At 42.8% G+C, this 25,737-nt stretch overlaps 1 protein-coding gene across 1 annotated transcript in view; it reads left to right on the forward strand.

Moving 5' to 3' along the window:
- Window positions 1–25,737, forward strand: part of Lcmt1 (leucine carboxyl methyltransferase 1) — a 48,875-nt gene that overhangs the window by 19,845 nt on the left and 3,293 nt on the right. The window contains exons 3-9 of the mRNA XM_027948521.3: window positions 849–970; window positions 6,890–6,966; window positions 9,704–9,765; window positions 16,955–17,057; window positions 20,519–20,639; window positions 23,895–23,996; window positions 24,996–25,087. Of these exons, the coding sequence (XP_027804322.1) occupies window positions 849–970; window positions 6,890–6,966; window positions 9,704–9,765; window positions 16,955–17,057; window positions 20,519–20,639; window positions 23,895–23,996; window positions 24,996–25,087 (679 nt within the window). The remainder of the gene's footprint in view (window positions 1–848; window positions 971–6,889; window positions 6,967–9,703; window positions 9,766–16,954; window positions 17,058–20,518; window positions 20,640–23,894; window positions 23,997–24,995; window positions 25,088–25,737) is intronic.

The following is a 25,737-nucleotide window of genomic DNA, read 5'->3' on the forward strand; positions in this document are numbered from 1 at the left end:
CCGCTTGAGCCACATCCCCAGCCCCTAGGGATTCGTTCTTAAAAGAAGTTCTAGCATGCACTCCTTTAACAGAATATGAAAGGAATAATCCTAGCTTCCTTACCAATACACTGTGCTATGAAACTTTATTTGTAGGTGAGGTTGAGGGTCATTTTCTTTTATAAAAACCCATTTATATATCTTTTACCATGAGCTGTTTGTTCATGTATGGGATTGCTTTCTACTTCTTTGTTATAGTGTTGGTTAGTGACACTATTAGGCTTTGTAAGAAATTTTCATTAAGAAAAACCAAGGACTTGAGGCAGGTGCATGATTTATCCTCAACCCCACTAAGAAATTGGCTGAATGATCATAATTCCCCTGTGTGCAGGGAATCTTGGCCCCCAAAGAGGAATCCTTTGGGTAGGGTCTATAAGAAATGCCAAGAAGCAGGGAATGTGGCACCTGCCTATTATCCCAGCTACTTAGGCGACTGAGGCAGGAGAATTATAAGCTGAAGGCCAGCCTGGGTGATTCAGCGAGACCCTGTCTCAAAATAAAAGTAAAAAAAAAAAAAAAAAAAAATTAAATTTAAAAAAAGGGTTGGGGTATAGTTCTTTGATGGAGTGCCCCTAGGTTCAATCTCCATATTACATAAAAAGAAAAAAAAAAAAAGCAAAGAGATTTTAAAAAGCAGTGGTTCCTGGGAACACGGGTGAGCTGTTTTCCTTTGCATCTCTCCCATGGTCTTAAGTTGGATTTCCTAACAAATGTTATAGAGATGGGGACCCCACGTGGTGCTTGGTTCTGGTGAGGTGGGTTTGTAAGGAAAATTCTGGGTGATGGCTTGTTTCTCTGCCCTCTCAAAGGATATTTTGCTCGAGTCCATGGTGTCAATCAGCTTCTAAAGGCTTTTCTCCGGAAGACAGAATGTCATTGTCAGGTTCTTAACCTTGGGGCTGGGATGGATACCACCTTCTGGAAACTAAAGGTAAGTGAACCGCCCCCCCCTCCAACCTGTCCAGTTGTTTCAGTTTAATTTTTTTTTTTAATGACAATACCTGTATTTTTATTATTTATTTTTATGTGGTGCTGAGGGTCGAACCCAGCGCCTTGCACGTGCTAGGCAAGTGCTCTAGCGCTGAGCCCCAGCCCCAGCCCCAGCCCCAGCCCCAGCCCCTCAGTTTAATTTTTTGAAGACGTTTACCTCGGTCAGAATTTTTAAAAGTATTTTAAAAGGTGCGCAGTGAAGCCTGTCTCCACCGTCGCCTGCCTGCAGGCTCCCCACAGCACTGTCTGTCTCAGGTTTTCTCTCAGCAGGGTCCTAATGAAATCAGGTTGTTCCTCATTGCTGTTGTTTCAAGTGGGATTAGAATAAAAACCCATGTATTTCCCCTATGTGTGTGGATATATATCAGGAAGAAAATTCTATCAGAATTCCTGGGCAAAGAGCATTTGTAATTTTTATAATAACCAGGATCTGTTCTCTACATCATGACATCTGGTAAAATTGGGAGGTTTGCAGGGCTGAGGTTTGACAGTCAGGTGCACAGGCCTGCTGTGGTGGCTCTCTGATGGGATCTTTGCTAGGGCTTGGGGGCCAGTCTGATTGCACACACTCATGTGGAAGGAAACCTGATTCTAGGTAGCGGCAAGATCAGGACTAAAGTGCTGCTCTTTTGACTCCAAGACTTGATTTTTATTTTATTTTTTTTAATTTTAATATTTATTTTTTTAGTTTTCGGTGGACACAACATCTTTGTTTGTATGTGGTGCTGAGGATGGAACCCTGGCCACACGCATGCCAGGCGAGCGCACTACCGCTTGAGCCACATCCCCAGCCCAGGACTTGATTTTTATTGCTAAGTCTTTTCCCTACAATATCTTTCCTGGTTCCATATTCTATTTTGTAGGTTTTTTCAGATTTTTCTTGGTTCTTCTGTGAGGTCAGTCATGAAGCAATAATGGGTACGTGCATTTCCCCAGTTTTCTGGCAGGTCAGACCTAGGTGAATTAGAGTGTGGACATCACCCGACCTGCAAAGCTCGTCCCTAATCAGCTCACCTGATAAGGTTTTGGTCCTCAAGGTTCCAGCCTTTCTCTTACGTGAGAAACCAGTGGCCTCAGCGTAGTCTTGAGGTACATCGTTTGCCTCTGTGTTCTTTGAGATAAGATAACTAACACTCGTGAAATGCTTAACACACATGACCTCATGAGTTAACATGAGAGCTTTGGGAATGGGGTCTTAGAAAGATGGCAGAAATTGGGCTGTGAGAGGTTTTTTTCATCCAGGATCTACAGCCAGGCCTTTGGATTGGGGAGCACATTGGAATCAGCTCATCAAATCCCAGATCCCCTCTTCTTCACATATGGCCCCTGTGGTTGCTCAGGGGGTTCTCTCTGGTGACATCCCCTCTTCTGTAGGTCTATTGAGTCTTTGTAATGTAGTGTACCGTGGTGTGGTGTAAGGGCCTGGAGCAGACACCACGGAAGAGGACATGTTGTTATAAGTCACTGCAGAAATCTCTCCATTGGGCCCAAGACCCCCTCATCCCATGATTGACTTTTTACCCCATCTTGTAGGTGGGTTAATAATTAATCTGAGATTTTTCTTTCTGAGCAAAGTACGCTGAGGTTAATGTACCCCTTCCAAGAAAAAATGTTGTCTCTCAGTAGTGAGGAAGGAGAATTGCAGAATATCTGAAAGTCCTTTGTGGAAACTTCACACTTTTGTTGATAATTACATTGGTCTGATATAATTTTTTTGTGGGAGGGTTCTTATTTTTAAATATTTATTTTTTAGTCGTAGTTGGACCCAATACCTTTTTATTTTATTCATTTATCTTTATGTGGTGCTGAGGATCAAACCCAGGGTCTCGCACATGAGAGGCGAGCGCTCTACCACTGAGCCACAACCCCAGCCCGGGTTCTTTTTTAATATGTGTAGGTAGTTCCCTTGTTTGCTCTTTTAGAGTAGGAGTTGCAAACTCTAGGCCATGGACCAATCTGCTTTACCACCTGTTTTTGTGAGTAAAGTTTTATTGGAACACAGTTACTTCCATTTGTTTGCGTATCGTGCTCTGGCAGCATATGACAACGATGACAGCAGAGTTGATTAGTTATAACACAAACCATCTGGCTTGCAAAGGCTAAAATATTTATTTTCTGGCCCTTTGCAGACAAAGTTTACCAGTCTCTGTTTTAGAGTTATATGTTTCGGTGAAAGTCTAGGGAAACTCTTATCCATGATCCTTTTGTCTTATGCATCCTCACACCCTCCATCTGGGATGGTTCCTTTGTACCTGCAGAGTTTAGCAGGGAGTCATGGGCTTTCTGCTGCCACTACTGCCTGAGCTCCTTCCATGTCATCTCAGGGGACCAAGACTATTTGTATGGTGGGAGATTCCTGTCTGCAGGAATGCCAGTAATTCACAAAAAGAATAACAGGGGAGCGAAGTTCTTTAAGGTGCCTCTGCTTCTTGATGTTTCTTGAATACTGTTTCCATACAAAGGCCCAGCTGTGTAGGGGAGGCGGCCTTTGTGTCTGAGTGATGCTCTGTTGCCAGCTGTCCTCAGGCAGTGGTACTGGGTCTTAGCTGTCTTCCACATCAACTCACGACACGCAGGCTCTTTGGGTGTGGAATGTCAAAGGCGTAGAGAATCAGAAGCAAAAGTCGGGACATCACTTGGTGAAGCCATTTTTCTCCTGTCAAAATCGAGAAGGAAGGGGTCTCCTAAAAGTGCCAGCGTGTTGTTTGGAAGTGTTCCTCTGTAGTGGCCTCTTGTTCAGAGTCTCAGGTGAGCTGGCGCCAGGGCCAGCTCTTGAACAAGGAAGCTCTTCTGTAAAAGTCAGAGGACGCTCTGCTGTCCCCTCAGCACTGGATGCTCGTGTTTCTCATTGTCTGTGGAATTTCAGATGACTCTTACCTCTTAGTCCCCTGCGAGTAAAAATTTGTTCCTCTGTGGTGCTGGGAATGGAACTCAGGGCCTCCTGCATGCCAGCCACTGAGCTATGTCCCCAGCTGTCAAGGAGCATTCTGTTTTGCTCTTGAGGGGGTGAAACCCAGGGCCTCACAAGGGCTAAGTGTGCACTTTCCTGCTGAGCCCCTCCGGCCCCGAGTACACAAGTCCTTAGGCGGTCTTGTGGAGTGTCTTTTTTTTTTTTTTTCAAAGTTAAAAGCGCATCAAACACGCCTAGCATTTATTATTTTAATCACAAACCTACAGACCCCTCAGTACACCCTCCTTGGGGCCTGGCCCCAGCAATCCAAAGCTGATGACCTTGGGTATAGGCAGCAGGAGAGGTGGGGATGGGTAAGGAGTGTCTCTTGATAACTCTGAAATGGGGGGAATCCTCCAAATGAAGAACTGAGTAGGGGCCAGAGGTTGGGGATAACCTAGCTTCTGAGTAGGGGGGACAATTAAAAAATCAGTTAAACAAATGAGAGAAGGTACAATACACTTTTGCAACCCTTCCTCCAAGCCTCTGCCTGTAAGGGAGACTTTGTCTTTTTCCTGGGCAGGGATCTCCCTGGAGGGGCCCCGTCCTTCACCCTGTTCTACATTTTGAACAACAGTACTGGGGTACTAGACACCTGGTCTGGATCCCCAGTAATCCCCAGCATCTCCCCAAACTTTCCCTAAAGGAAGAAGACAGGACTCTACCCAAGGGTAGAGGCTTAACTCTCACTCCAGATCTAGGTTGGAAGAATAAAACTGTAGAATTTCAACATCTGTCCTCTTCCCCAAGAGCAGAGTTAGCTTAGAGCCCTCCTAGGTCAGGTCAGGTTGGTCCCAGGTTAAGGTGGGGAGCTTAAGTACTGCTCCTCCCTGCTGAGTGGAATGCTTGCATGAGATGTTGCTAAGGGCCAAGGGTAGGGCTGTGGTCTTCAAGTGGGATGGCCTGCTCCTACTGACTCCTTCACACCTGAAACACCTGTGCTGGACTCTTCCTATAGGGAAGGGATAGAATGGGGCCTGGCCTCCATTCCCAGAAGGGCAGGACTCAAGTTCCCATGGGAAGGGGCTGGGTCATGTCCTCACTTCTATTCCTTGTTTGGACAGGGAAGGGTTCATGGGGAAGGAGATGGGCTTAACCCCCCCAGGGGTGGGACCTCCTCTTCCAGTGCCAAGATGGGCTAGACTGGCAGATCCCAGGGAAGGGATGGAGCAGCATCCTGACATCTCCTATTCCCAGGAGACCTGGTTAAGACAGTCTTTAGCGGGCAGAGGTGGGACCCCATCCTGTCTCCTTTGGTCTTTGTGGAGTGTCTTAGCAGACGTGGCTTCTGTATCCCCTCTACACATGTCCTCCCAATATTTTCAAGGCCCAGCTCTTCAGGCCACAGGTGTGTGCTTGACTCTGAAGTGTGGACAGCTGAGGTTCAAGACCCTAGGTCTCCTAGGATGCATTAGGGATGTCTTTTCTTAAAAAATTAAGCCCCAGGCTCTATCCCCTGGGATTTCAACCCGAGGACCTTCTCGGGTGGACAGTTAGACCTCACAGCCTCATGTTTGCTCTAAAGGTGGCTTTCCTGCTAAGAATGAGTGCTGTGACTTCTGCTCCGTCATGCTGTCCTCGGTGTCAGCTCCTCTGAACATCTGCCTGCTCCTCCGTACCTGGTCTCCCTCTCTTGTCACTGTCCTCTGAGTGGTTCCCCTGTGTGCCCAGTTGCTCAGGTTAGAACTCTCCTTTCCTTCATTGTATCTTGCACCACTGGAGCCATTGCCAGGTTCAGGATATCAGCGGTTTTCTTTTTCATCCTTTTTAAAACCATAAGGAGTTCTTTGTTCCTGGGGTATAAATACAGATGGGAAGTGGGGCATGAGTGAGCGAAAGGGGAGAGGCTGGCCCTTGTTTCTTGCAAAACCTTAGAGGCGTGAAGAAATGCTGGAGGCGACATGTATGTGCAGCTGAAGGAGACCAGGAGGGGTGCTGTTGGAGTGGGCAGGAGGTGACCGCTGAGGAGGAGTGGCTGGGTATGAGAAGTCGGCGGGTGGAGTGGGTGAGTGAGCCAGGGGACTATGGGCAGGCGGCTGGAGGGACTGTGCACCGCCAGATGGGGTGTGTAGCCAGCAGCCAGGCTAGGGAAGGCCGCCGGGAAGCAGGGCCACGGGTGTGTGTGTCTTTCACACTTATCTGTCTGTGGCCCACAGTGAGAAGCTCATCCCGAGCCAGACTCCAGGCCTGTGCAGCTGTGCCTGTCAGCAATGAAGGCACAGAGGGGAGATTGACCAGGGCAGGCTGCCTTCCGAGGGCCCGTTACCTCCGTAAGCCTCGCAGCCCCGAGGTGCAGTCACTTTCTTTACTTTTTAAAGGAGGACCTCTTGGCTTAGGGAGTTCAGCGATTTCCCAGACCTCACCACAAGTAAGATGTGGAGCTGGGATTTGCATCCTGCCCTGGCTCTGGAGTGCCCGTTCCCCACCACGTCAGCGTCCTCCACCATAACAAACACAGAACACAATCACCAAAACTCAGCTCCAAAATAATACTTAACCCTCATTGCATTTGTCATAGTAGCTATTTTATTCTATTTCATTCAGGAAATGCTGGTCACAGTGGCTTCCTGACCCTCTCTAGTTATCTCAAGCTGCTTTTGAAGAAAACTATGTTTGTCCTACTTCCCAGGTGCCTCCACTGTAGACGCCCCCTCTAGGTCAGGCTCCCTAGACTTTCTTACATGGACTCTATAGAAGCCTCCTAATGTTTCCTGCATCCAGTCTTCCTTCCCTCAAATCCGTTCTGCTTATTGAAACCAAAATAATTTGAAAAATATACTTCTGACCATACCAGTCCCCTGACCTGAGACCCGTATTCAGCTGCATAGCTCTTCAGCACTTAGTGCTTGGCACATGGAAAATGATCAGTGACTGGTGAGTAAAGAAATGATTTTGTGTGCTTTTCCCCAGGATGAAGATCTTCTCCCAAGTAAATATTTTGAGGTTGACTTTCCAATGATAGTCACGAGAAAGCTGCACAACATCAAGTAAGTGTGGTTTCTTGGAGGGAAAGCCCACCTCCTGGTAGACAGGAGGTTTGCATGCTGGAGACTTCGTTCCAGGTCACTGCTTTCCTTGGACCTCCTTCCCACTTACTTTCCTGCCCTGGGACCCTCGTCCCTACATGTCATGTAGACTTAAGCAAGGATTGCACCTTCCCTTAGGACTCTTCTGTCCGTTGATGTGATTTCTGTGAAAATGGCCCATCATAGTTGAATGACCTGAAATTTTGTCTCTTGTTTACTTTCTCTCTTTGGCATAGAAAGGTACCCGAGCAGAATAGCTGTACAGTAAATGTTCTGTTGTTTCTTGCATGAATGAGTATTCGTGAGACCTATGGTGGTCTTCTGAGTTCAGTACTCAAGGAGTTTGCAGTGTTGTAGACGACAAGTCTGCCAATCTTTGCTGGGAGCTTTTCTTTGCCTGTACCACATTCAGTGCTTCGCTTGGGTCGTCTCAGTCAGCCTGCACAGCAGACTCAGTGAGTGGAGCCCTGTTCCAGTCACCTTTTGGCAGTGAATAATCATGAGCTCAGAGAAGTTCATCCGCCCCAGGTCCTGACTAGGAAAGGATGGAGCTGGGGTTTAAACCTTTATCTGAAGACCACTGTCAGGGCTTATAGTTTTTACTACCCTCTCCACCCACCCCTCTTTAAATTAGTAACAAATAAAATTCTAATCTTTGCATTAAAAGTTTAATAGATATAAGTTTCAGCTTGTTCTTCAGACATGTCTAATCTCTGCCAATTGGGAAATATGTTTCAAGCTTTATTTTTTTCCTAGTCTGTATTATGAAAATAAGTTTTTAATTTTTTCTAATATAAAATTACATTTTATATTAAAAATGCTTTTTTAAAATTTATTTTATTTTTAAATAAAGTTAGTTGTAAGTTTGTTGAAGACGTGCTTTTTTTTTTTTTTAAAGAGAGAGAGAGAATTTTTTAATATTTATTTTTTAGTTTTTCGGCAGACACAACATCTTTGTTTGTATGTGGTGCTGAGGATCGAACCCGGGCCGCACGCATGCCAGGCGAGCGCACTACCGCTTGAGCCACATCCCCAGCCCTAAAAATGCTTTTAAAATGATGGCAGATCTAATGCTTTTGGAACTGCATAGTGCTACTAAGCTAGTTAGAACTCTGCAGTGAAACAGGAGTACATTGGCCTGTGCTGTTAAGCTTAGAGATGGCTTCCTGGGAAGAAAAATGGATTAGGATTTGGTTGTTGTGATAAGTGAATTTGGCTGATATCTCATTTTTTGTATTTTCTGGGTTAAGGGAGTTAATCACATAAAAGTTCCTAGACTTTTGGATTTAAGAGTCAATTCTTGGCAGACACCGTGGTGCACACTTGTAATCCCAGCAGCGCAGGAGACTGAGGCAGGAGGATTGAAGGTTCAAAGTCAGGCTTTCGCGAGTTAGCAAGGCCTTATGCAACTCAGTGTAACCCCGTCTCTAAATAAAATACAAAAAAATGGCTGGGGATGTGGTTCAGTGGTTAAGTGCCCCTGGATTCAATCTCTAGTACCAAAGTCAATTTTTTAAATTAATTTATTTTAATTAGGTATATATGGCAGCAGAATGCATTTTGATTCATTGTACACAATTGCAGCACAACTTTTTATTTCTTTGGTTGTACATGACGTAGCATCGCTCCATATTTGCAGTCATACATGTACCTAGGGTGATGATGTCCATCTCATTCCACCATCTTTCCTGCCCCCATGCTCCCCTTTGCCCAGTTTCAAAGTTCCTCCATTTTTCCCATACGCTCCCCCATTCCCCTGCCCATTATGGATCAGCATTCACTTATCAGAGACAACATTTGGCCTTCAGTTTTTTGGGATTAGCTTACTTTGCTTAACATGATATTCCCCAACTCCATCCATTTACCTGCAAATGCCATAATTTTGTTCTCTTTTAATGCCGAGTAATATTCCACTGTGTGTATATACTACATTTTCTTTATCCATTCATCTATCAAAGGGCATCTAGGTTGCTTTCACTGTTTATCTATTGTGAATTGAACTGCTGTAAACATTGATGTGGCTGTGTTACTAAAGTATGCTGATTTTAAGTACTTTGGGTATAGATCAAGGAGGATAGCTGGGAAGAGTCAATTCTTACAACTACCTGTGACAGAGAACAGCTATTGCAGATTTTTGGGGGGAATAAACAAGAAACTAGAGATGTTCTGAATACTGGAACATTTAGAATATTCTTGTTAGCCAACCATTAGCTATTTCTGAGTTGAATTACTTCATGATCACTGTGTGATTTGGACATCAGATACAGAGCATAGTACCTGGCTGTCCTAACTTGAAACCTGTGTCTGCTGAGTTTTTTATTGTACGTGCACAAGGTCAAATGTAATTAATTGAAAGCTTTTGGGAGTGGCTCTTGCTTTGAACAGAAGCAATGTATTCAGGTTGAATCTATCTAATCAAAAAATCTGAAATCCTAAATGTTCCAAAATCTGAAACTTTTTAAGCATCACATCAGATTAATAAAGTAATGTGCCAATAAAGTCTAGGCAAATATTCCCAAATCTGAAAGAAGTCTGAACTCTCTAAAACTTCTGGTTCCAACCACTTCAGATAAGGGATACTCAGCCTGTATTTTCCATTCCCATAGTGGGTATCTGCATTTTGGCAGTAAATGAGCTCATGAGTAAATTGGTGTGTAATTGGACTCATTATTTTTTTCTCTTTCCCATTTACGCATAGAAACAAGCCTCTCCTGTCCAAGCCCATCGTAGAATTACATTCGGAGGACATGCTTCATATGGGCAAGTATCCTTAATGGTAGCACAGTCTGGATCATCTAAATATTTTTGCTTCAAATCCGCCCTCCCTTTTTCTTTTAATAGATGGTGTGAGTTCTGTCATACAATGAATACCTTTGCTGATACATTTACATTTATATCATGGTTGCCATGAAGAAATTTAAAACAAGCTTCTATATGACTCTTTTTAGATGTCCAATCCAAAATCTTTTATTAATTTTAATTAGTTGTCAACATTTCAAAAATAGATTTCTCATAAAATATTTGGGGGGTAGGTATCAGGGATTGAACCCAGGGGTGCTTAAACACCGAGCCACATTCCTAGCCATATTTTAATATTTTACATTTAGGGACAGGATCTTGCTAAGTTGCTGAGGCTGGCTTTGACCTCGTGATCTTCCTGCCTCAGCCTTCTAATGAAAAGAGTAGTTTTTCAGCTTTCTTTGGAAAAATCAAGATGTAGCAACATTAGACCCCAATCCCTAGGTGATGATAATTAGTCGTGCCTGCCCCATTTAGAGGTGACCTGCCTGCTGCCCTCTGTTCCCACCTGTCTGTTGTCTTGACCTGCGCCAATCATTTATGTCATTTGCTTTGGCTCCTGCAGTCTCTATTTCCACCTGGCATTTAATTATGCATGTTTCTAACAAAACTTTTCTCATTTCTGAACTTTCCAATTTGTGGTTTAAAAAAAATCTCCCTTACGGGGCTGGGATTGTAGCTCAGTTGGTAGAGGGTTTGCCTTGCACGGGTGGAGGCACTGTGTTTGATCCTCAGCACCACATAAAAACAAATAAATAAAATAAAGGTTAAAAAAGTGAATTAAAAAAAAAAATCTCTCTTACTAGAATATTTGTGTTTAGTTTGTGCCTGACAGAGACGTTGAAGGGGTTTATAGTCATTTAGGTCAGAAAACTTGCTCAGAGAGGATGGCCTTCTTGGATGGTCAGCACAGATAACACAGTAAACATCGGGAAGCTGGATAAGCCTCCATTTACGTATAGCTTTAGTCATCCTCGTGACTGGACTCCCAATAAAGTTTGTCCAGAAAATATCTTCCCAGCCTTTGCTTCACACACAAATTACCAGTAGTACCTATTCAAGGTTTGCCATTTCCTGGACTATTTGCTCTCTCCCGCTTTGGCTGTTACAGTTTTTTATATTGGGTTAACATTTCTGTCAGCTTTACGGTCTGTATTGAAGGATCTACTACTTAACATTACCTTTGGTCAAACAATGTGGACATACGTGAAGTAGAAAGTAAAGACCTCAAGGGTTGGGGTTGTGGCTCAGCGGTAGAGCGCTGGCCTAACACATGCGAGGCCCTGGGTTCGATCCTCAGCACCATATTAAAAAAATAAATAAATAAACAAAATAAAGGTATTGTGCCCAACTACAACTTAAAAAAAAAAAAGAAAGAAAGAAAGTAAAGACCCCAAGAGAGCCAGTGCTGGAGTGTTTTCTTTCCACAGATGTGCAGTGGTTATCTTTTCCTAGAGGAAGACAGACAGATGCATGGATAAGTACACCCCTGTGCCTAGTGCATAAAAGGTTCAATACATTTTTGTTGAATCAATGTATAGACACACTGAATGAATGTGTATTGTAGCTCAACATGTACTTGCTGAATGAGTCTCTGCTTCTATATGTAAATGTTGATGTTTTGTAATTTTAATAAACAGTGAATAAATTATACACACTGTTCTGTAACTTGCTCTTTTTGTGTCCTTGTAAATCACAATTATTCTTTTTGTGTCAGACTTTATAGATTTGCATCATTATTTTTATGGCTTTATAGTACTTGTTTGCATGGAAATTTCATTATGTTTGATCTGTTTTCTACTGATGGTCATTTAGGTTGCTGCCTTTTTTATGTTTTTACATTAAACTGTATTGTAGTAAATGTATGGATATGTGCATATTTTCAGGAATTGCTAATTCAAGGAATTGCACATTATGAGTTCTGATAGCTATGGCTGCCCTGCTTTTCAAGTCTCTTTTTATGAATTTATATTTTAGTAGAATTGGTGAGGATTCTGTTTCCCTATTACCCATACGGGGTTTGATCATTTAAAAAGTCTTACCAATCTGATAGACTGGAATGTTGCCCTATTATTTTAAAAACGTATGTAACTTTGAATGCTAGTGAATTGGAATATCTTTCCCTGGTTATTTAAAAATATTTTTATTAGTGCATTATAGTTTAATAGAGGGGTTTATTTCCACATTTCCATAAATGCATATAATATAGTTTTTCCATTTCAGTCCCCATTCAGTCCCCAGGGGCTTTCCAAGTTTTGTTGCTCTTTGAAACTTTTTTGGTTTCATTTGCTTTGTCTGTTTTTTTTTTTTTTTGTTGTTTGTTTGTTTGTTTGTTGCATTGCTTCTGTTTCTTTTTAATTTGTATAAATCATTTATGATAAATGGATGTATTCTTTGAGAAAAGTCCCTTATAAGCCTTTGTGGTTTTGTTTGGTACTAGGGATTGAACCCAAGGTCGCTCAACCATTACATAACATCTCTAGCCATTTTTATTTTTGAGATAAGATCTTGCTAAAATACCTAGGACTTTGCTAAGTTGCTGAGGCTGGCTTTGAACTTGCCATCCTCCTTCCTCAGCCTACCAAGTTGCTGGGATTACAGGCATGTGCCACTGCATGCCCTGTAAGCTCTGTGTGTGTGTGTATGTGTATGTGTGTGTATGTGTGTGTGTGAATTTTTGTTTTCTGTTTTACTTGTCTTTTAACTTTGTGTTTGGGTCTGATGTCGATGAAGATTTTAGTTCAGCTGTTCATACTTTTTGATCTTGCCACCATTCTTCTAAGAGAATTTGAATAAAAATGAAATAAGAATGTGAGTGGAAACTTGAGGAAAGTGGCAGGTGCTAAAAAAAGTTGCAGAAATTTTGTTTAAAAGTAAAAATTATTGTTATTTTGGGTCTGGGAGAATATATAGTTCAGGTATATATAGTTCTCCTGCTGGCCTCTGCACATGCCACGTGTGCTCTTCCCTCCTCCTGGCTCTCTTCTCCTGTCTTTGCTAAAGGGGCTCCTTCTCATCACCGGGCTGTCAGCCTAGCTGCCACCTTCTCAGAGAGGTTCCTTCTGACCCCATTGACCTCCTCTCCCCACTGTCTGTGGCACTAGCCACTTGTGTTTGTGTGTTCTTAGTTTTCTCTATTGGATTATTATGGTCCCTGGGGACAGGGCCTCTACCTTTCTGTTCATTAGTACATTCCCAGAAATGGCTCAGTGCCCCACACATAGTGAGAGCTCAGTAAGAGTCAGATGGGTAGACAAAGGGACAAATATGTCTTCTCTATGGACCAGGAACCTACCTGGGGCTGTCTCCATTTTACTATAGTTTTTAAATTTTTAAAAAGATTTCCCCCAGTACTGGGATTTGAACCCAAGGTCTTGCACATGCTAGGCAAGTGCTCTGCTACTGACCTGCACCCCGAGCATTTTTATTTTCTTTTGAGATGAGTTCTTGGCTAAGTTTCCCAGGCTTGCCTTAAACTTGAAATCCTCCTGCCTCGGCCTCCCGAGTAGCTGCAATGACTGATGTATAACACAGCACCTGGCTTTCTTTTCCTCCTTAACTCAAGTTAAGGAGAAAATCCTGTGAGCAGAAAAGAATGCTTTGCAATCTTTAAAAATAATTTCTAATCTGTCATTGAAGATATATGAATGGGATTGCTGGGATTCAGTCCACATCTCTCTTGAAATACCTGGTGGTGATAGAAGAGATCATTAATTGTGTGATAAAATCAGCACCTTGGAGTCACTGTTGGTGTGTGCATGTATATGTTTAATGACTGTGTTACATTGTGTAAATTTCCAATTTTCTTAAGCCTTTTGCAGAGCATGTGAGGTTAATGAGGCAGATAATTAAAATATGTATCAGGTAGCTTTTTCTCTGTAACAAACTACTGCTAAACATGTTCTGAAACAGTAGCTATTTATTTTGCTCCTGAGTCTGTGGCTTGGCAAGTTCAGTTGAGTTCCTTTGGGTGAAATCTCTGCTTAGCTCATTCAAGCACTTGCCTGGATTGAATTATCCGAGACTTGTTTTTTCCTCCATTGCGTACCAGGTGTCAAGTTAGGGCAAAGTGTCCCCATCTCTCTGGGCCCAACAGTGCCCTGAATGTCTCAATAATTTCTTCGCAATGCTTTAGGCCAAATAACATCCTGCACAGTTCTGTTTATTAATTAGTCAGGTTCAAATATCTTAAGTACTTATGTCTTAACAACTTACTACTCATTTGAAAAAGGTAATAAATATGAATCAGAAGAGCAAATACTATTTTTATCTCCTTCTTAAGTAACCACAGTTACTATTGAGATGTGTGTCCCTGCTGGGCACTCACGACTTCCTGAATCAGATTGGATGCCACCCCATGTTCCATGTTCACCTGGGACTTGATTTTCATTCACAGCAGCATCTGCAAACTTAGCTTCCCAAAGAGATGGTGTTTGGGAGGAATGCAGGACGATATCATGTTGACACTCTGCTTTGAGCAGGTAGTTTGCCCAATGATGAGTATCTCAGCATTTCCCCCCGGGAACTGAAAATACCCCGATCCATCCCTATATATTCACCACACCATCCCGAAGCCACCTCAGTACATGATTTGGGAACCACAGAGCTCGTCACCTTAATACTGCTCGAGTCACTTGAACATCACCTCACATAGCATTGTTCGTATTTCATGATGAACCCACCAGATCCCAAGCTCTCAATTCCATGAATGTAATAAATATTCAAATATTATTTCAGAGTTACCATAGTGATATATTGTTTAATATCAGTTTTCATAGGTGTTCCACATCTGGGACAGTGGCACAAAATAGGTTAAGAGAAAGGTAGTCTCGGGTGGTGTCCTGCTTTGCCAGAGCCAAGTGGCTGGGAGCAGGCGGAGTGGGAATGTGTTCTCAGGGCTCTTTGCCCTCCGGGCTGCGCTCGCACACTCACTCCGGAGAGGAGTCTCGAGCTGAGTCAAAACCACAGTGTGTCACATTTTCTCTTTCAGAGTAATAAGGACTATGTAAGGATTTGTATGTGTGTGAAGGGGTCCTGCCATGTTGCCCAGGGAACTCACAGACTCCTGTGCTCCATCAGTCCTCCTGCCTCAGCTTCTTGAGTATCTGGGACTAAAAGGATTTTTAATAATTTAATTCATAAATTTATAAAAATTGCACCACCCCACCCCCCAGAATAATGAGGTTCCTTTGGAACTTGCTCTTAGCCTTTGTCCTCCACAAACACATTTTGTTCCCTGTAAAATGGGAAGGCATCCTTTGAGGGCAGATAAGGACCTGCTGTTTCTGCACAGCTTGAGGAGCCCCTGACCTAAGAGGAGTGACTCAGTCGTGATGGTGGTGTGTGTCATCCTCAAAGTCTGTCATTTAAATGGACATCAAGGTCAGTGGGTGCAGTACTTCCTAGGTGATATGCCCACATGCCAAGGCCAGGGCTGGGCCATTGCTAGGTGATGGTTGAGCCTCCAGTCACTGTCCCCATTCAAGTCTGCTGTACTTTGCACTTAATTATAGGAATGATCATTGTGATGTGTGATTTTTGCTTCATATTCTGACTTTAGATCCTAATCTGTGCAATGTATTTCCCCACTGAACCACAGGGTGCTCAAGAACTGCATGCTTCAAATTCTGGTGTGTGTTTTGTTCTTGGTTTTTGTTGGTGTTCTGGCTAGGCATGGAAAAACTCATTTCAAGCAAGCTTATCATCGACACATGTGTTATTTACAAGAGGGCACATAGACGCGTGAGAATTGCTTGTTTTCATAATGGGCAGACAAGTGCTTTCATATTTCTGTGGTCTGGGCATGGTGGCAGCCTGGGGCAGACTTTGGGTTCCCTGCTTGCCTTTCATTGCTTTCCTGATATCTGTTGGGCTCCTAGGAAGTACTTCCTGTAGCTTCTCGAGTGTGGTCAGATGTATTTGAATCAGCTGGATGGGTTTTTAAAGACAGAGAGGGAGAACCTTCCAGCATCTTTAACTGAGGGTTCTCAGAGCCAAGAAGACCTGATATCAGCAGTGCTACAGGACGGCCATTGGGCATTTCAGCTCCTTGGCTGGTTTGTTCCATTGAGGAAATTGAGCACATGATGCCTGTGGTAAACAAACTCTTCTTTTCTATTGAGAACTTTATTGAACTTTGAATTAAAAAATTTAAGCAAACACATACATTGTAACTAGACGGATGAACCTCTATGGACCCTTCACCCATGTTTATTGCCAATGTCACTTTATTTGTACCAGTAGTTCCCCAGACCGAGCATCAAGACCATCTGAAAATTTATTAGAAATGCACAGCCTGTTGATCTGTGCTGCAGTAGGCCCCAGGGGCGAGGTGACCCGTGGCTGTTGAAGCTGGAGAACACCACGTCCACCAGTGCAGGCCCCCAGCTGGGATGCTTTAAGCAAATATTGTGTATTTGCAAATACATTAGTACATAAACTATTTTCTTTTAAACATGTCACAAATGGTTACAACATTTCGAGAACTGCCTCTCAGTGGGTATCAGTATTTAAACAGGCTTATCCTTTATCTCTTAATTCAACTCAGTAATCTACTTTAAAGAGAATAACAGGACAGGTACTCCATTGGTGTATAAACAAGGATGCTAGTTGCAATGTCCAAGATGAAGGAAACTTGGAAATACCACATGTCCAGTATGAGGGATTGGCTAGTAAGTTATGTTCTTTTTCCCCTACTCAGTGGAATGTTATGAAGCCATTAGAGAATTATGTTCCAGATGCTGTTATTAAGTAGGAAAAGCAGTTTTCAGAATGGGTTTTGTGTGATCTCATTTTCTTTTTTCTGTTCAGGGTGTATGTGTATGAGAGAGAGAGAGAGAGAGAGAGAGAGTCTCTCTCTTTCTACCCCCCTCCCCCCCGAAAAGAGTTTTTGTTGTGGTATGACTTAAACACAGAGTAAAAAGGCTGGAATGTTAGTTACCAAAACACTCATACTTACCTTTGGAAGATGTAATTTTGGTTATGTTCACACTCTTCTTGCTTGTTTTGTTTTGTTTTTAAACAATGAACATGTATTTTTTTTTAATAGGCCCAATCAGTGAAGTTATTTTAATTTTGCAAAAGCCATATTCATTGAAATTTAATCTCCTCTTGATTAATTTCAGTTGAAACAATCTCCTTGCATTTGCAGATGGGCACACACTGGATTCAAAGAGATATGCCATTATTGGAGCAGACCTCCGAGACCTATCTGAACTGGAAGAGAAACTAAAGAAATGTAACATGAATACACAGTGAGATTTCTTTTTAACCTCTTCTGCATTTGTGATTTCATGCTAATTATGAGATGTGGCCTGTTGGAAGTGCAGCTTGAGACCCAGTCTTTCATTTTGATTTTTATAAGTTTTGTCATTTCCTTGCTACTTAGTTGCTGAAGTTTTTTTGATTTGTTTGCTTTTTTAAAAATCCGCTGTTTTTAGATCTGCATGACAGTAGGGTGTGTTTTGACATATTATACATACATGGAGTGCAACCCATTCTAATTTTGATGTTGAAGTTCTTAAGCAGTGTTGTTTCTCAAGTCTGTTTGCACATCATAATCACACGTATTAGCTTTTAAAAATACTGATGCCTAATATCAAAGTTTGAGAGAAGAGAATTGTGTGGACAGAAACAAATCTAGAATATATAATGTACAACTGCCATTAAATAGAAGTGCTTCATAGAAGAAATGGGCAAAAGATAACCAGGCAGCTCCAAGAAGAAACTGAATATCATGTAATGCAGAATATATGACGTATGACTATCCTATGAGGATATCAAGCCTCAGGAGTACGCAGATGGAATTCTGTTTTCCTCCCACCAAGTTAGCAAAAATGGACATGGTATAACCATTGGTGGAAGCAAACTTGGTACAACCATTATGAGGAACAATCTGAAAGTGTCTACTAAAGTTGTAAATGTGTTGTCATACCTACCACAGATCTACTTTGGGGTATATTCCCTGGAGAAGGTCTTGCATAAGAAGGTTGTACGTCATAGTCGTTACAGTGCAGAAAATGGGAAATGTTTGTCAGTGGGAGACTGGATAAATCAAATGAAAAATGAATGGCCTAGATTTATGTGGGGAGAGCTCAACCCTAACGTTGAATAAAAAAAAAAAATACACAAAATCAAGTTGCATAATAACAGGCACGGTGTGATCCTAAATACATAAAACCAAACCCCCCGTGACATCAAATTTTTATGGTTACATGCTTTCATGTATTTTATAAATGGTCCAGAAGGATTCACACCAAATTCTTGAGAGTTGGCACCTCTGGGAAGATGAGGAGGAGTGAGATGCATGGTTTTAGCATGATGCCACTGATCAACATCAGATTGGAATTACAGAGGTAGCGAGAGTTGAAGATGACATTGTCATAGACATTTGTGATTCATAGCACAAGGTGGACGTTTGAGGGGACACACCACACCTTGGCAAAGGGACATGTGAATGCTGTGGTTTCCTCAGGCACATGTTTTACAGTGGACGTTAGTGAGTGAATCCGTAGTAGACTGGCTAAAGCTGGACTCACTGGTAACCATGGTACCCTGTCCAGGAGAGTGCGAGTCTTAGCTTCTTGTCCTGAGTTCAACTCTAAGCTTCCTCCTTACTAGTTAACTAACAGGAAATGTTTTTTTTTTTTTTTTTTAATTTCTTTGAGCCTTGTTTTCTCTCATTATGAACTTGGATTAAAAACTACATCACCATATAGATGAACTGAAGTAATTCATGTTAGTGTAGCTGAACAGAAATAGTAGGCCCTCAGTAAGTGACATCTGAATCCAGCTTTGCTTGTAGTGACCGGTAGATTCTGAAAATGATATGAAAGATCAGGGAAATAATCACTTATAAAGTGGGCTAACTCTTGATGGGAAATTTGCCTCCCTTTTAGAAACTGACAAAATGGATGAAAACAGTTGAAATGACAAGCTTTAGAATTCTGTGTCCGATTCTTCCACATGGTTTCATTGTGTTCTATATTTTTTCTTTATGGGCTGGCTTTTCTGTTTTCTTTCATTTATGTTTTGAAAAAATATGAATCTTCACTTTTAATGCTAATGATTACCTTTAAAATAGTTCTAAAATATTTTTAAAGTTTTCAAATAATTCAGACTTATAAAAACTTAAATGCCAAGATTTCCTAAAAAAGTCATCCTTACCAGTTTTCCTCACATTAGTATCTTATGCAGAAATGGTTGCCTTTTATATTAAATAACTTCTTGAAACTTTCTCTAGTTGTCAACTTATTAGATGAGGTTTTGGAATATTAGTTTTTCATTCATTCACTCACACACTGTAATAATTTCAAGTGACATAACCTCAGGTTTTGTTTTTTGTTACTGGGTTTGAACTCCGTGAGGAGCGCTCGACCACTGAGCCCCATCCCCAGCCCTATTTTGTATTTTATTTAGAGACAGGGTCTCACTGAGTTGCTTAGCGCCTCACTGTTGCTCAGGCTGGCTTTGAACTCCCAGTCCTCCTGCCTCAGCCTCTTGAGCTGCTGGGATGACAGGCGTGCACCACTGCATCAGGCAACATAATCTCAGGGGTTAGATTTAGATCATTATTGTTAATTTCAAAAAATTCTTCCTTTAAATGGTTTGCTTTTTGATGTTTCCAGTGTGTGCAACATAGACAGTTTTTTTTTTCTGGATTCAGTGTTCTGTGTTTCTTTGTATCATGATTCAGTCCAGGCCACATTGAGTTTATGATGTCAGGTGAGGGACAGGGCTCCAAGGAGCACTTTGATATAAATTTGTAACTGGTTGAGTCATCTAACATTTCATTGTTAACAAGGGGCTGGGGTGGTGGCTCAGTGGCAGAGCGCTCACCTAGGGTGTGTGAAGCACTAGGTTTGATTCTTAGCACCGCATATAAATAAATTAATTAAATAAAGATCCATTGACAACTAAAAAAATATTAAAAACAACAAACAAACAAAGTCAAAGTAGAATCCAGATGAGCAAAGTAGCTGGCCAGGAAGAGCTGAGGCCCCAGGCTTCGTTCCTGTGTGGACAGGGGCAGGCCTGCAGGAGACTGCCAGCTGGGCTGCCTCATTCTCTTCCCACAGCAGGCTGCCTTGAGTTCATTCAGTGTCAGGGTTCCAGGTGGAGCAAGAGCAAGGGCCAGGAGAGCCAGTGCCAGTCATTTCCAAACTTGCAACCTATCTGCTGCCATCTCCTTGACACACCAAGTGCCTGACTAACCCAGATTCCAGGGGTAGGAAATGAACTCCATTTAGTGAAGGGAGGATCTGTAGTGTTTTGTTGCCACTGTGCCCATGCACAGGAGGGACAGTGCACAACCTTTTTTTTTTTTAATATTTATTTTTCAGTTTTCGGTGGACACAACATTTTTATTTTATTTGTATGTGGTGCTGAGGATTGAGCCCAGTGCCCCGCGCATGCCAGGCGAGCGCGCTACCGCTTGAGCCACATCCCCAGCCCCAGTGCACAACCCTTTTAACAGTCCTCCCCACACATCAGCTCAGTGTCATTAGCCAGACAAATCACTGCTCCTTGCTCAGCTTCTCACAGTGCAAGGCTTTGGGTCCTAGTGGTGTCTGTATGGGTAGCATGCTGACTGACACTGTGTGTGCTGTCCTTCTGGTTTTCCGGGGTGGGACTTGCCTTGCCAAAACTGCAACATATGTGCAAGTTCTCACTTGATACAAACGCCTTGATTTTTTTTTTTTTTTTTTAACTTTAGATTGCCAACACTCCTGATAACTGAATGTGTGCTGGTTTACATGACTCCAGAGCAGTCGGCCAACCTTCTCAAGTGGGCATCCAATACTTTTGAGACAGCCATGCTCATAAACTATGAACAGGTAAGAGGAAGCCCAGAGATCGGGTTCTCCTCAGACCCCAGAGGTGGCTTTTTCTCTTGGCACCTTTGCTATATCATATCCTTCCCTGTTCTCTTCCTTTTGCCTTCAGCCTCTTTTCACTCCTTTATGAATCCATCCCAGCAGTCCTAGTCAATTCTTGACTTCCTGCAAACTTTGAGCCAGAGTTTTAGAACTTCTGACTTGGTCTTTATAAATTTTTTTTTTCCATTTCTTTCTTTATCACTTTGTTTACTGTAGAATTGTAGAGCGTTCCTTACAAAGGTCTTTGGGCTGCTGTGCGGGTAGGAATAGCAAACTGACACCCTCAGAGGCAGGCAGGTGTGCAAATGGAGAAAAGTAGCCAAGTGTAAGTGGTATGGAGGGGGACCCTGGGGCCTGAAGCACCGTGCTACCAGAGAGGCCACTACTCAGCCCCACCCCATTGTTAACCACGTGGAAATGTGACCCCGGAGTTACCAGAGCTCCCAGTTTTTGAAGAGAAGTTAGAAATGCAGGATTTCAATGTAAAATTCTCTAATTTTGAAAATCATAAATTGGCCCACTGGTTGCCTGTTTGCCTCTTCTGATTTAGTGCAAAAAAGGTGACATTTTGGAGTTTTGAAATGACACAGCTCAGGTCTGCATCTAGGCCCTCCCTCGTTATTGGCTATGGACAGGCTGCATAGATCTCTGCCTGTGTCCTCTCCTGAGAGTGAGGATTGAGCGAGTTGGGTGTGCCAAGCCCTGCGACAGTGCCCGCTGTAAGTCAGCACCAGCTGCCATTTGTAGCTCCGTGAGCCCTGCCGGTTGTTTTTAAGGGGCTGAGGCCTCAGCTCTGGATCACTGTGGGGACTCAGGAGGTGTCACGTAGCAGTGGGCAGTGACAAGCACTGAACCCACGTTAGCTATTTTTATTACTTATTTTGTTAGTGTTAGACTGATTTTATTTTTTAAAATCTTTTTTCATTACAGATAAGAGCAGTAAAGAGACATGCCCCACGTCGTGTACTTATGGGTGGATCTAGGCTAGACTTGTCTCCACCTCCTTCCCTGCTCCTGCCCTGGTTCACGCTCTTGGGGGTTTGGTTCTTGGTTGGCTGGTTTTTCTCCCTTCCCTCTCTCTTTTTATTTTATTTATTTATTCTACAAATTAGTATTAGGTTTTTAAAATTTTTTTTAATTGATTTTTAAAAAATAAATGACAGTGGGATGCATTACAATTCTTATTACACATATACAGCACAAATTTTCATATCTCTGGTTGTATATAAAGTATGTTGACACCAATTTGTGTCTTCATACATGTATTTTGGATAATGATGTCCCTCACAGTCCACCAGCCTTACTAAGCCCCTGCCCCCTCCCTTCCCTCCCACTCCTCTGCCCTGTTTAGAGTTCGTCTGTTTCCCTTCCGTCTCTTAACCTGGGCATGTTCCCCAGCTGAGCTGAGGAGTGGATGTGGTGGAAGCTGCCCCCTGTCTTGTCTTTTTCTTTTGATAATTTCTTAAATTTTAATTTATTTATTTTAATTAGGTATTATGGCAGCAGGATGCATCTTGATTCATTGTGCACAATTGCAGCACAACTTTTCATTCTCTGTACACAATGTGGCTTCACACATACGTCCAGGCATACCTGTACCTAGGATAATAATGTCCCTCACATTCCACCATCTTTCCTGCCCCCAGGTGCCCTCCCCTCTCCACCCTCCCCTTTGCCCATTTTTCCTGTGCCTCCCTCCCACATTCCTGGCTCAGCTTCCACTTATCAGAGAGAACATCCAGCCTGTCTTTTCTTTCTATGTGAACAAATCCTGAGCAGCTGTCTGCTTTCGTCCCCTGTGCTTCCTCTGTGTGTGCTGTCCCACTCCCACTCAAACAGCCTCAAATGACAAATGGCAGGTTAAGGGAATTTGGAGCAGAGACCCTGTTGCTTTGAAGGACGCCTTGGAAAGTACCTGTTTTCAGTGTGTTGTCCACAGCTGTCCCTCACCTGACACCCTCACCTTGTCCATGATAATTTAACTTAAGTCACTAACAAATACAAAATCACCAGTAGCCTCATTACACTTATTAATTGCTTACATGTCTTATATCATTTCCTGATGGTTTAAAATTACAAAAGCACAAGGATGATAATCAAGTAATGACAGTGAACTCCGAGATGTGCTTGCTGTGTACCAGGCACTGTTCTGTGAGTTTTACATAAATTAACAATTAATAATGACCGTAGTCCTCAGGGTAGGTACTAGCACCCCCCTGTCTTTACAGGTGAGGGGACAGAGCACAGAGACTTAGCTAGCCAGGGCCTTGCAGCTTGCAAGCCAGAATTCAAACCCTGGCTGTAAGACAGTGGAGTGTGTGTTCACCGTGCCGTCTGTCCTGAGTGGGTGGCGTGCAATGTGATCAATAGTGCTTCATGAAGGGAATAGTACTGTTGCTTGTCTGGCATTATTGTCGTGTCAACCCTGGGAGTAATTTTACATATTGTTCCAGTGAGGTCTTTTTGTCACCTCGTATAAGCATGGCAAAGCCATCGTCAGTGCTACAGTAGTGAGTGGCAATGTGTTTTCTGGCATTTGTGCATATATATAGGGTAGTTGTGGTTTTTTACTCAAAAAACTAATACCACATGCAGAACAGAAAATCCAAGCAATCCAAAGGTTAGATAAAAGTAAATCTCTCTCCTATTCTTGACCTCAGTCTTCTGATCTGAGAAACAGTGGTCCTGCGTTCAGAATTTCCCTAAAAGGAGAGAGATTCGTTTTCTCTGGGAGGCAAGGGCCTTTCTGTGCCCACTCCTCCGTGGCTTCTTGGAGTTTAGCTTAAAGTCCTCTGTGTCTCTATCTGTGGCTGTCCTCCTTCCTTTTCACAGGTATGTGGTAGTTCATTATGTGAAGGTGATAGCATGTATTTAACCCCCAAATGATGGGTACTTCTTTCTGGAATCTTCCCACTGCACATGATACCGTGGTTGATTTCTGCGTCTCTGTACATGCGTGAGTACACCTGTAGGGGCCAGTGCTATCTGGAGTTGGCGCAGCACAGGTGGAACTCTGAAGATGACCGTGTGCTGCCCGGGGCCGCCCACCGAACACTCCCAGCACAAAGTGCGCTGGTGCCACTCCCTCCCTCACCTGTGCTGGCAGGAGCTCTCAGTCAGCCTTGACTGGTTAAAAATTGGATGTCATTGGGTGTTTTTAATATTTAAGAAACAAACTCTCAGGGTGATGCCAGCTCTCTCTTCCCTGCTCAGGTGAACATGGGTGATCGGTTTGGGCAGATCATGATTGAAAACCTGCGGAGACGACAGTGTGACCTGGCAGGAGTGGAGACCTGCAAGTCCTTGGAGTCACAGGTCAGAGAGCACACATGGGGTGTCTGTCTGTCCTCTTAGCCATCAAGGGGGGCCTTTCCTTTGCAGATGAGATGATGTAGGAGGCCCTGTGACTGCCTGCCGACACGGGCGGCTGGGCTCCCTGATGCTGGGACAATCCAAGGCCTGCTTCCACATCTTGACGTAGAAAACAGAAATATATTTATTGTGACACTATTATTTATATCATCAAATCTTATTTTATGTAAATTTTTCTTTTATTATGTAATTTTTGAAACCAACATAGAGTCAGTGGGGGATGGTGAGCTGGATGCCCATGTCCCATCAGCTGGCTTCTGTACTTAGTAATGTCTTCGTCGTTATTGTTTCTATATCCTCCTCAATATTTTTGAGGTGAGTAGTGGCATTGGAACATTTTCAGGCAAACCCCAGTTGTACATGACTTCACCTTCAGTGTTTCAGTGCAAATCTTCTACCAGTAAAGACTTTCTCCCCCAGGATAATGTCAGAACCATTATCACCCTTCACAGACAGACATTAACTTCTTCGTAGCATCCAATATGTGGTGCACGTTCTCCTCAGTTGTAAAACAGTTTTTATAGTTGGTGGGTCTGAGTCAGGATCCACCCATGGCCCTCACTCTCTAGGTGAATGATGAGTCCCTTGTATGTCATTGATCTGTAGATTCCACCTCCCTATTCCAAATGTCATTTATTTGCTGGAGACACCTCCTACCCTGCCCCATTTAAACAGTTAGTTTTGACATGTCTGAAGTCGCGTGACCACCACATGCTTTCAGAACTGTTACTCAGAGAAAAGCCTCTTCCTGTTTGTCTCTAAATGTACTTCAGTTTCCTCCATGATAAAAGTATATGCCCAATATAGAAAATTTAAAGGTGAAAAGAAGAAAGATGCAGGGGGCCAGAGTGGCTTTTTGAAGGAATCATTTCAGAAAAGTGCTTAGGAGGGCTGGGACTTACTCGACCTTGTGATTTTCCCTCTCTTTTCACCACACTTCAGAAAGAGCGGCTCCTGGCGAATGGGTGGGAGACAGCATGTGCGGTCAACATGATGGAGCTGTACAGCAGGCTACCGCGGGCGGAAGTGAGCAGGTATGGGCCGGAAGCCCTGGCTCTGCGGTGGTTAATCGGGAGTGAAAGGCACTGCTACCTGTGATCTTTACTACAAAACACAAAACAAAGCTTTATCCAGACTCTTTGAAATCAATTAAATATTGGTAGCAACCTGAGGGTAACAGATTAGCTATTAGGGGAGGTGGAGCTTGTGCCCAAACAGATGAGCAAGTGCACCTAGAAAATGCCCAGAGCAATCTCTGCAGTAGAAATTTGGCATGATCCCTGTTTTGGAGAAGGAAGAAAATGACATCACCCTAGCATTTGTAAGGGAAAAAGACCTCTGACAGCAATTTTAAATGGATCTTCCCACATTATAAAAGAAATTCATGTTCGTTCTGAATAGTTTCCAGCAGTGCCAAGGCCGTGAGGTAAACCTGCGCTCCGCAGGCACATGTACATAAAGATAAATATTTATTGGTACATAAATTTTGGTTTTTTTCATCAGGAACTTTATATATTTGTCTGGAAATCCCCCTCTTTATTTTTAAACTTAAAAATGGGTCATATTTATCTTTACATATCAAAACTTTGAGGGTTAACATATCCTGTTTTCCTACATGGTATTTATTTATTTATTGTTTGTTCTTTGTGGATATACATGTTTATCTTTTTAGGTATACATGACA

This window comes from Marmota flaviventris, chromosome 19 (assembly GCF_047511675.1).
Source record: "Marmota flaviventris isolate mMarFla1 chromosome 19, mMarFla1.hap1, whole genome shotgun sequence".
In the NCBI taxonomy this organism is placed as follows: Eukaryota; Metazoa; Chordata; class Mammalia; order Rodentia; family Sciuridae; genus Marmota; species Marmota flaviventris.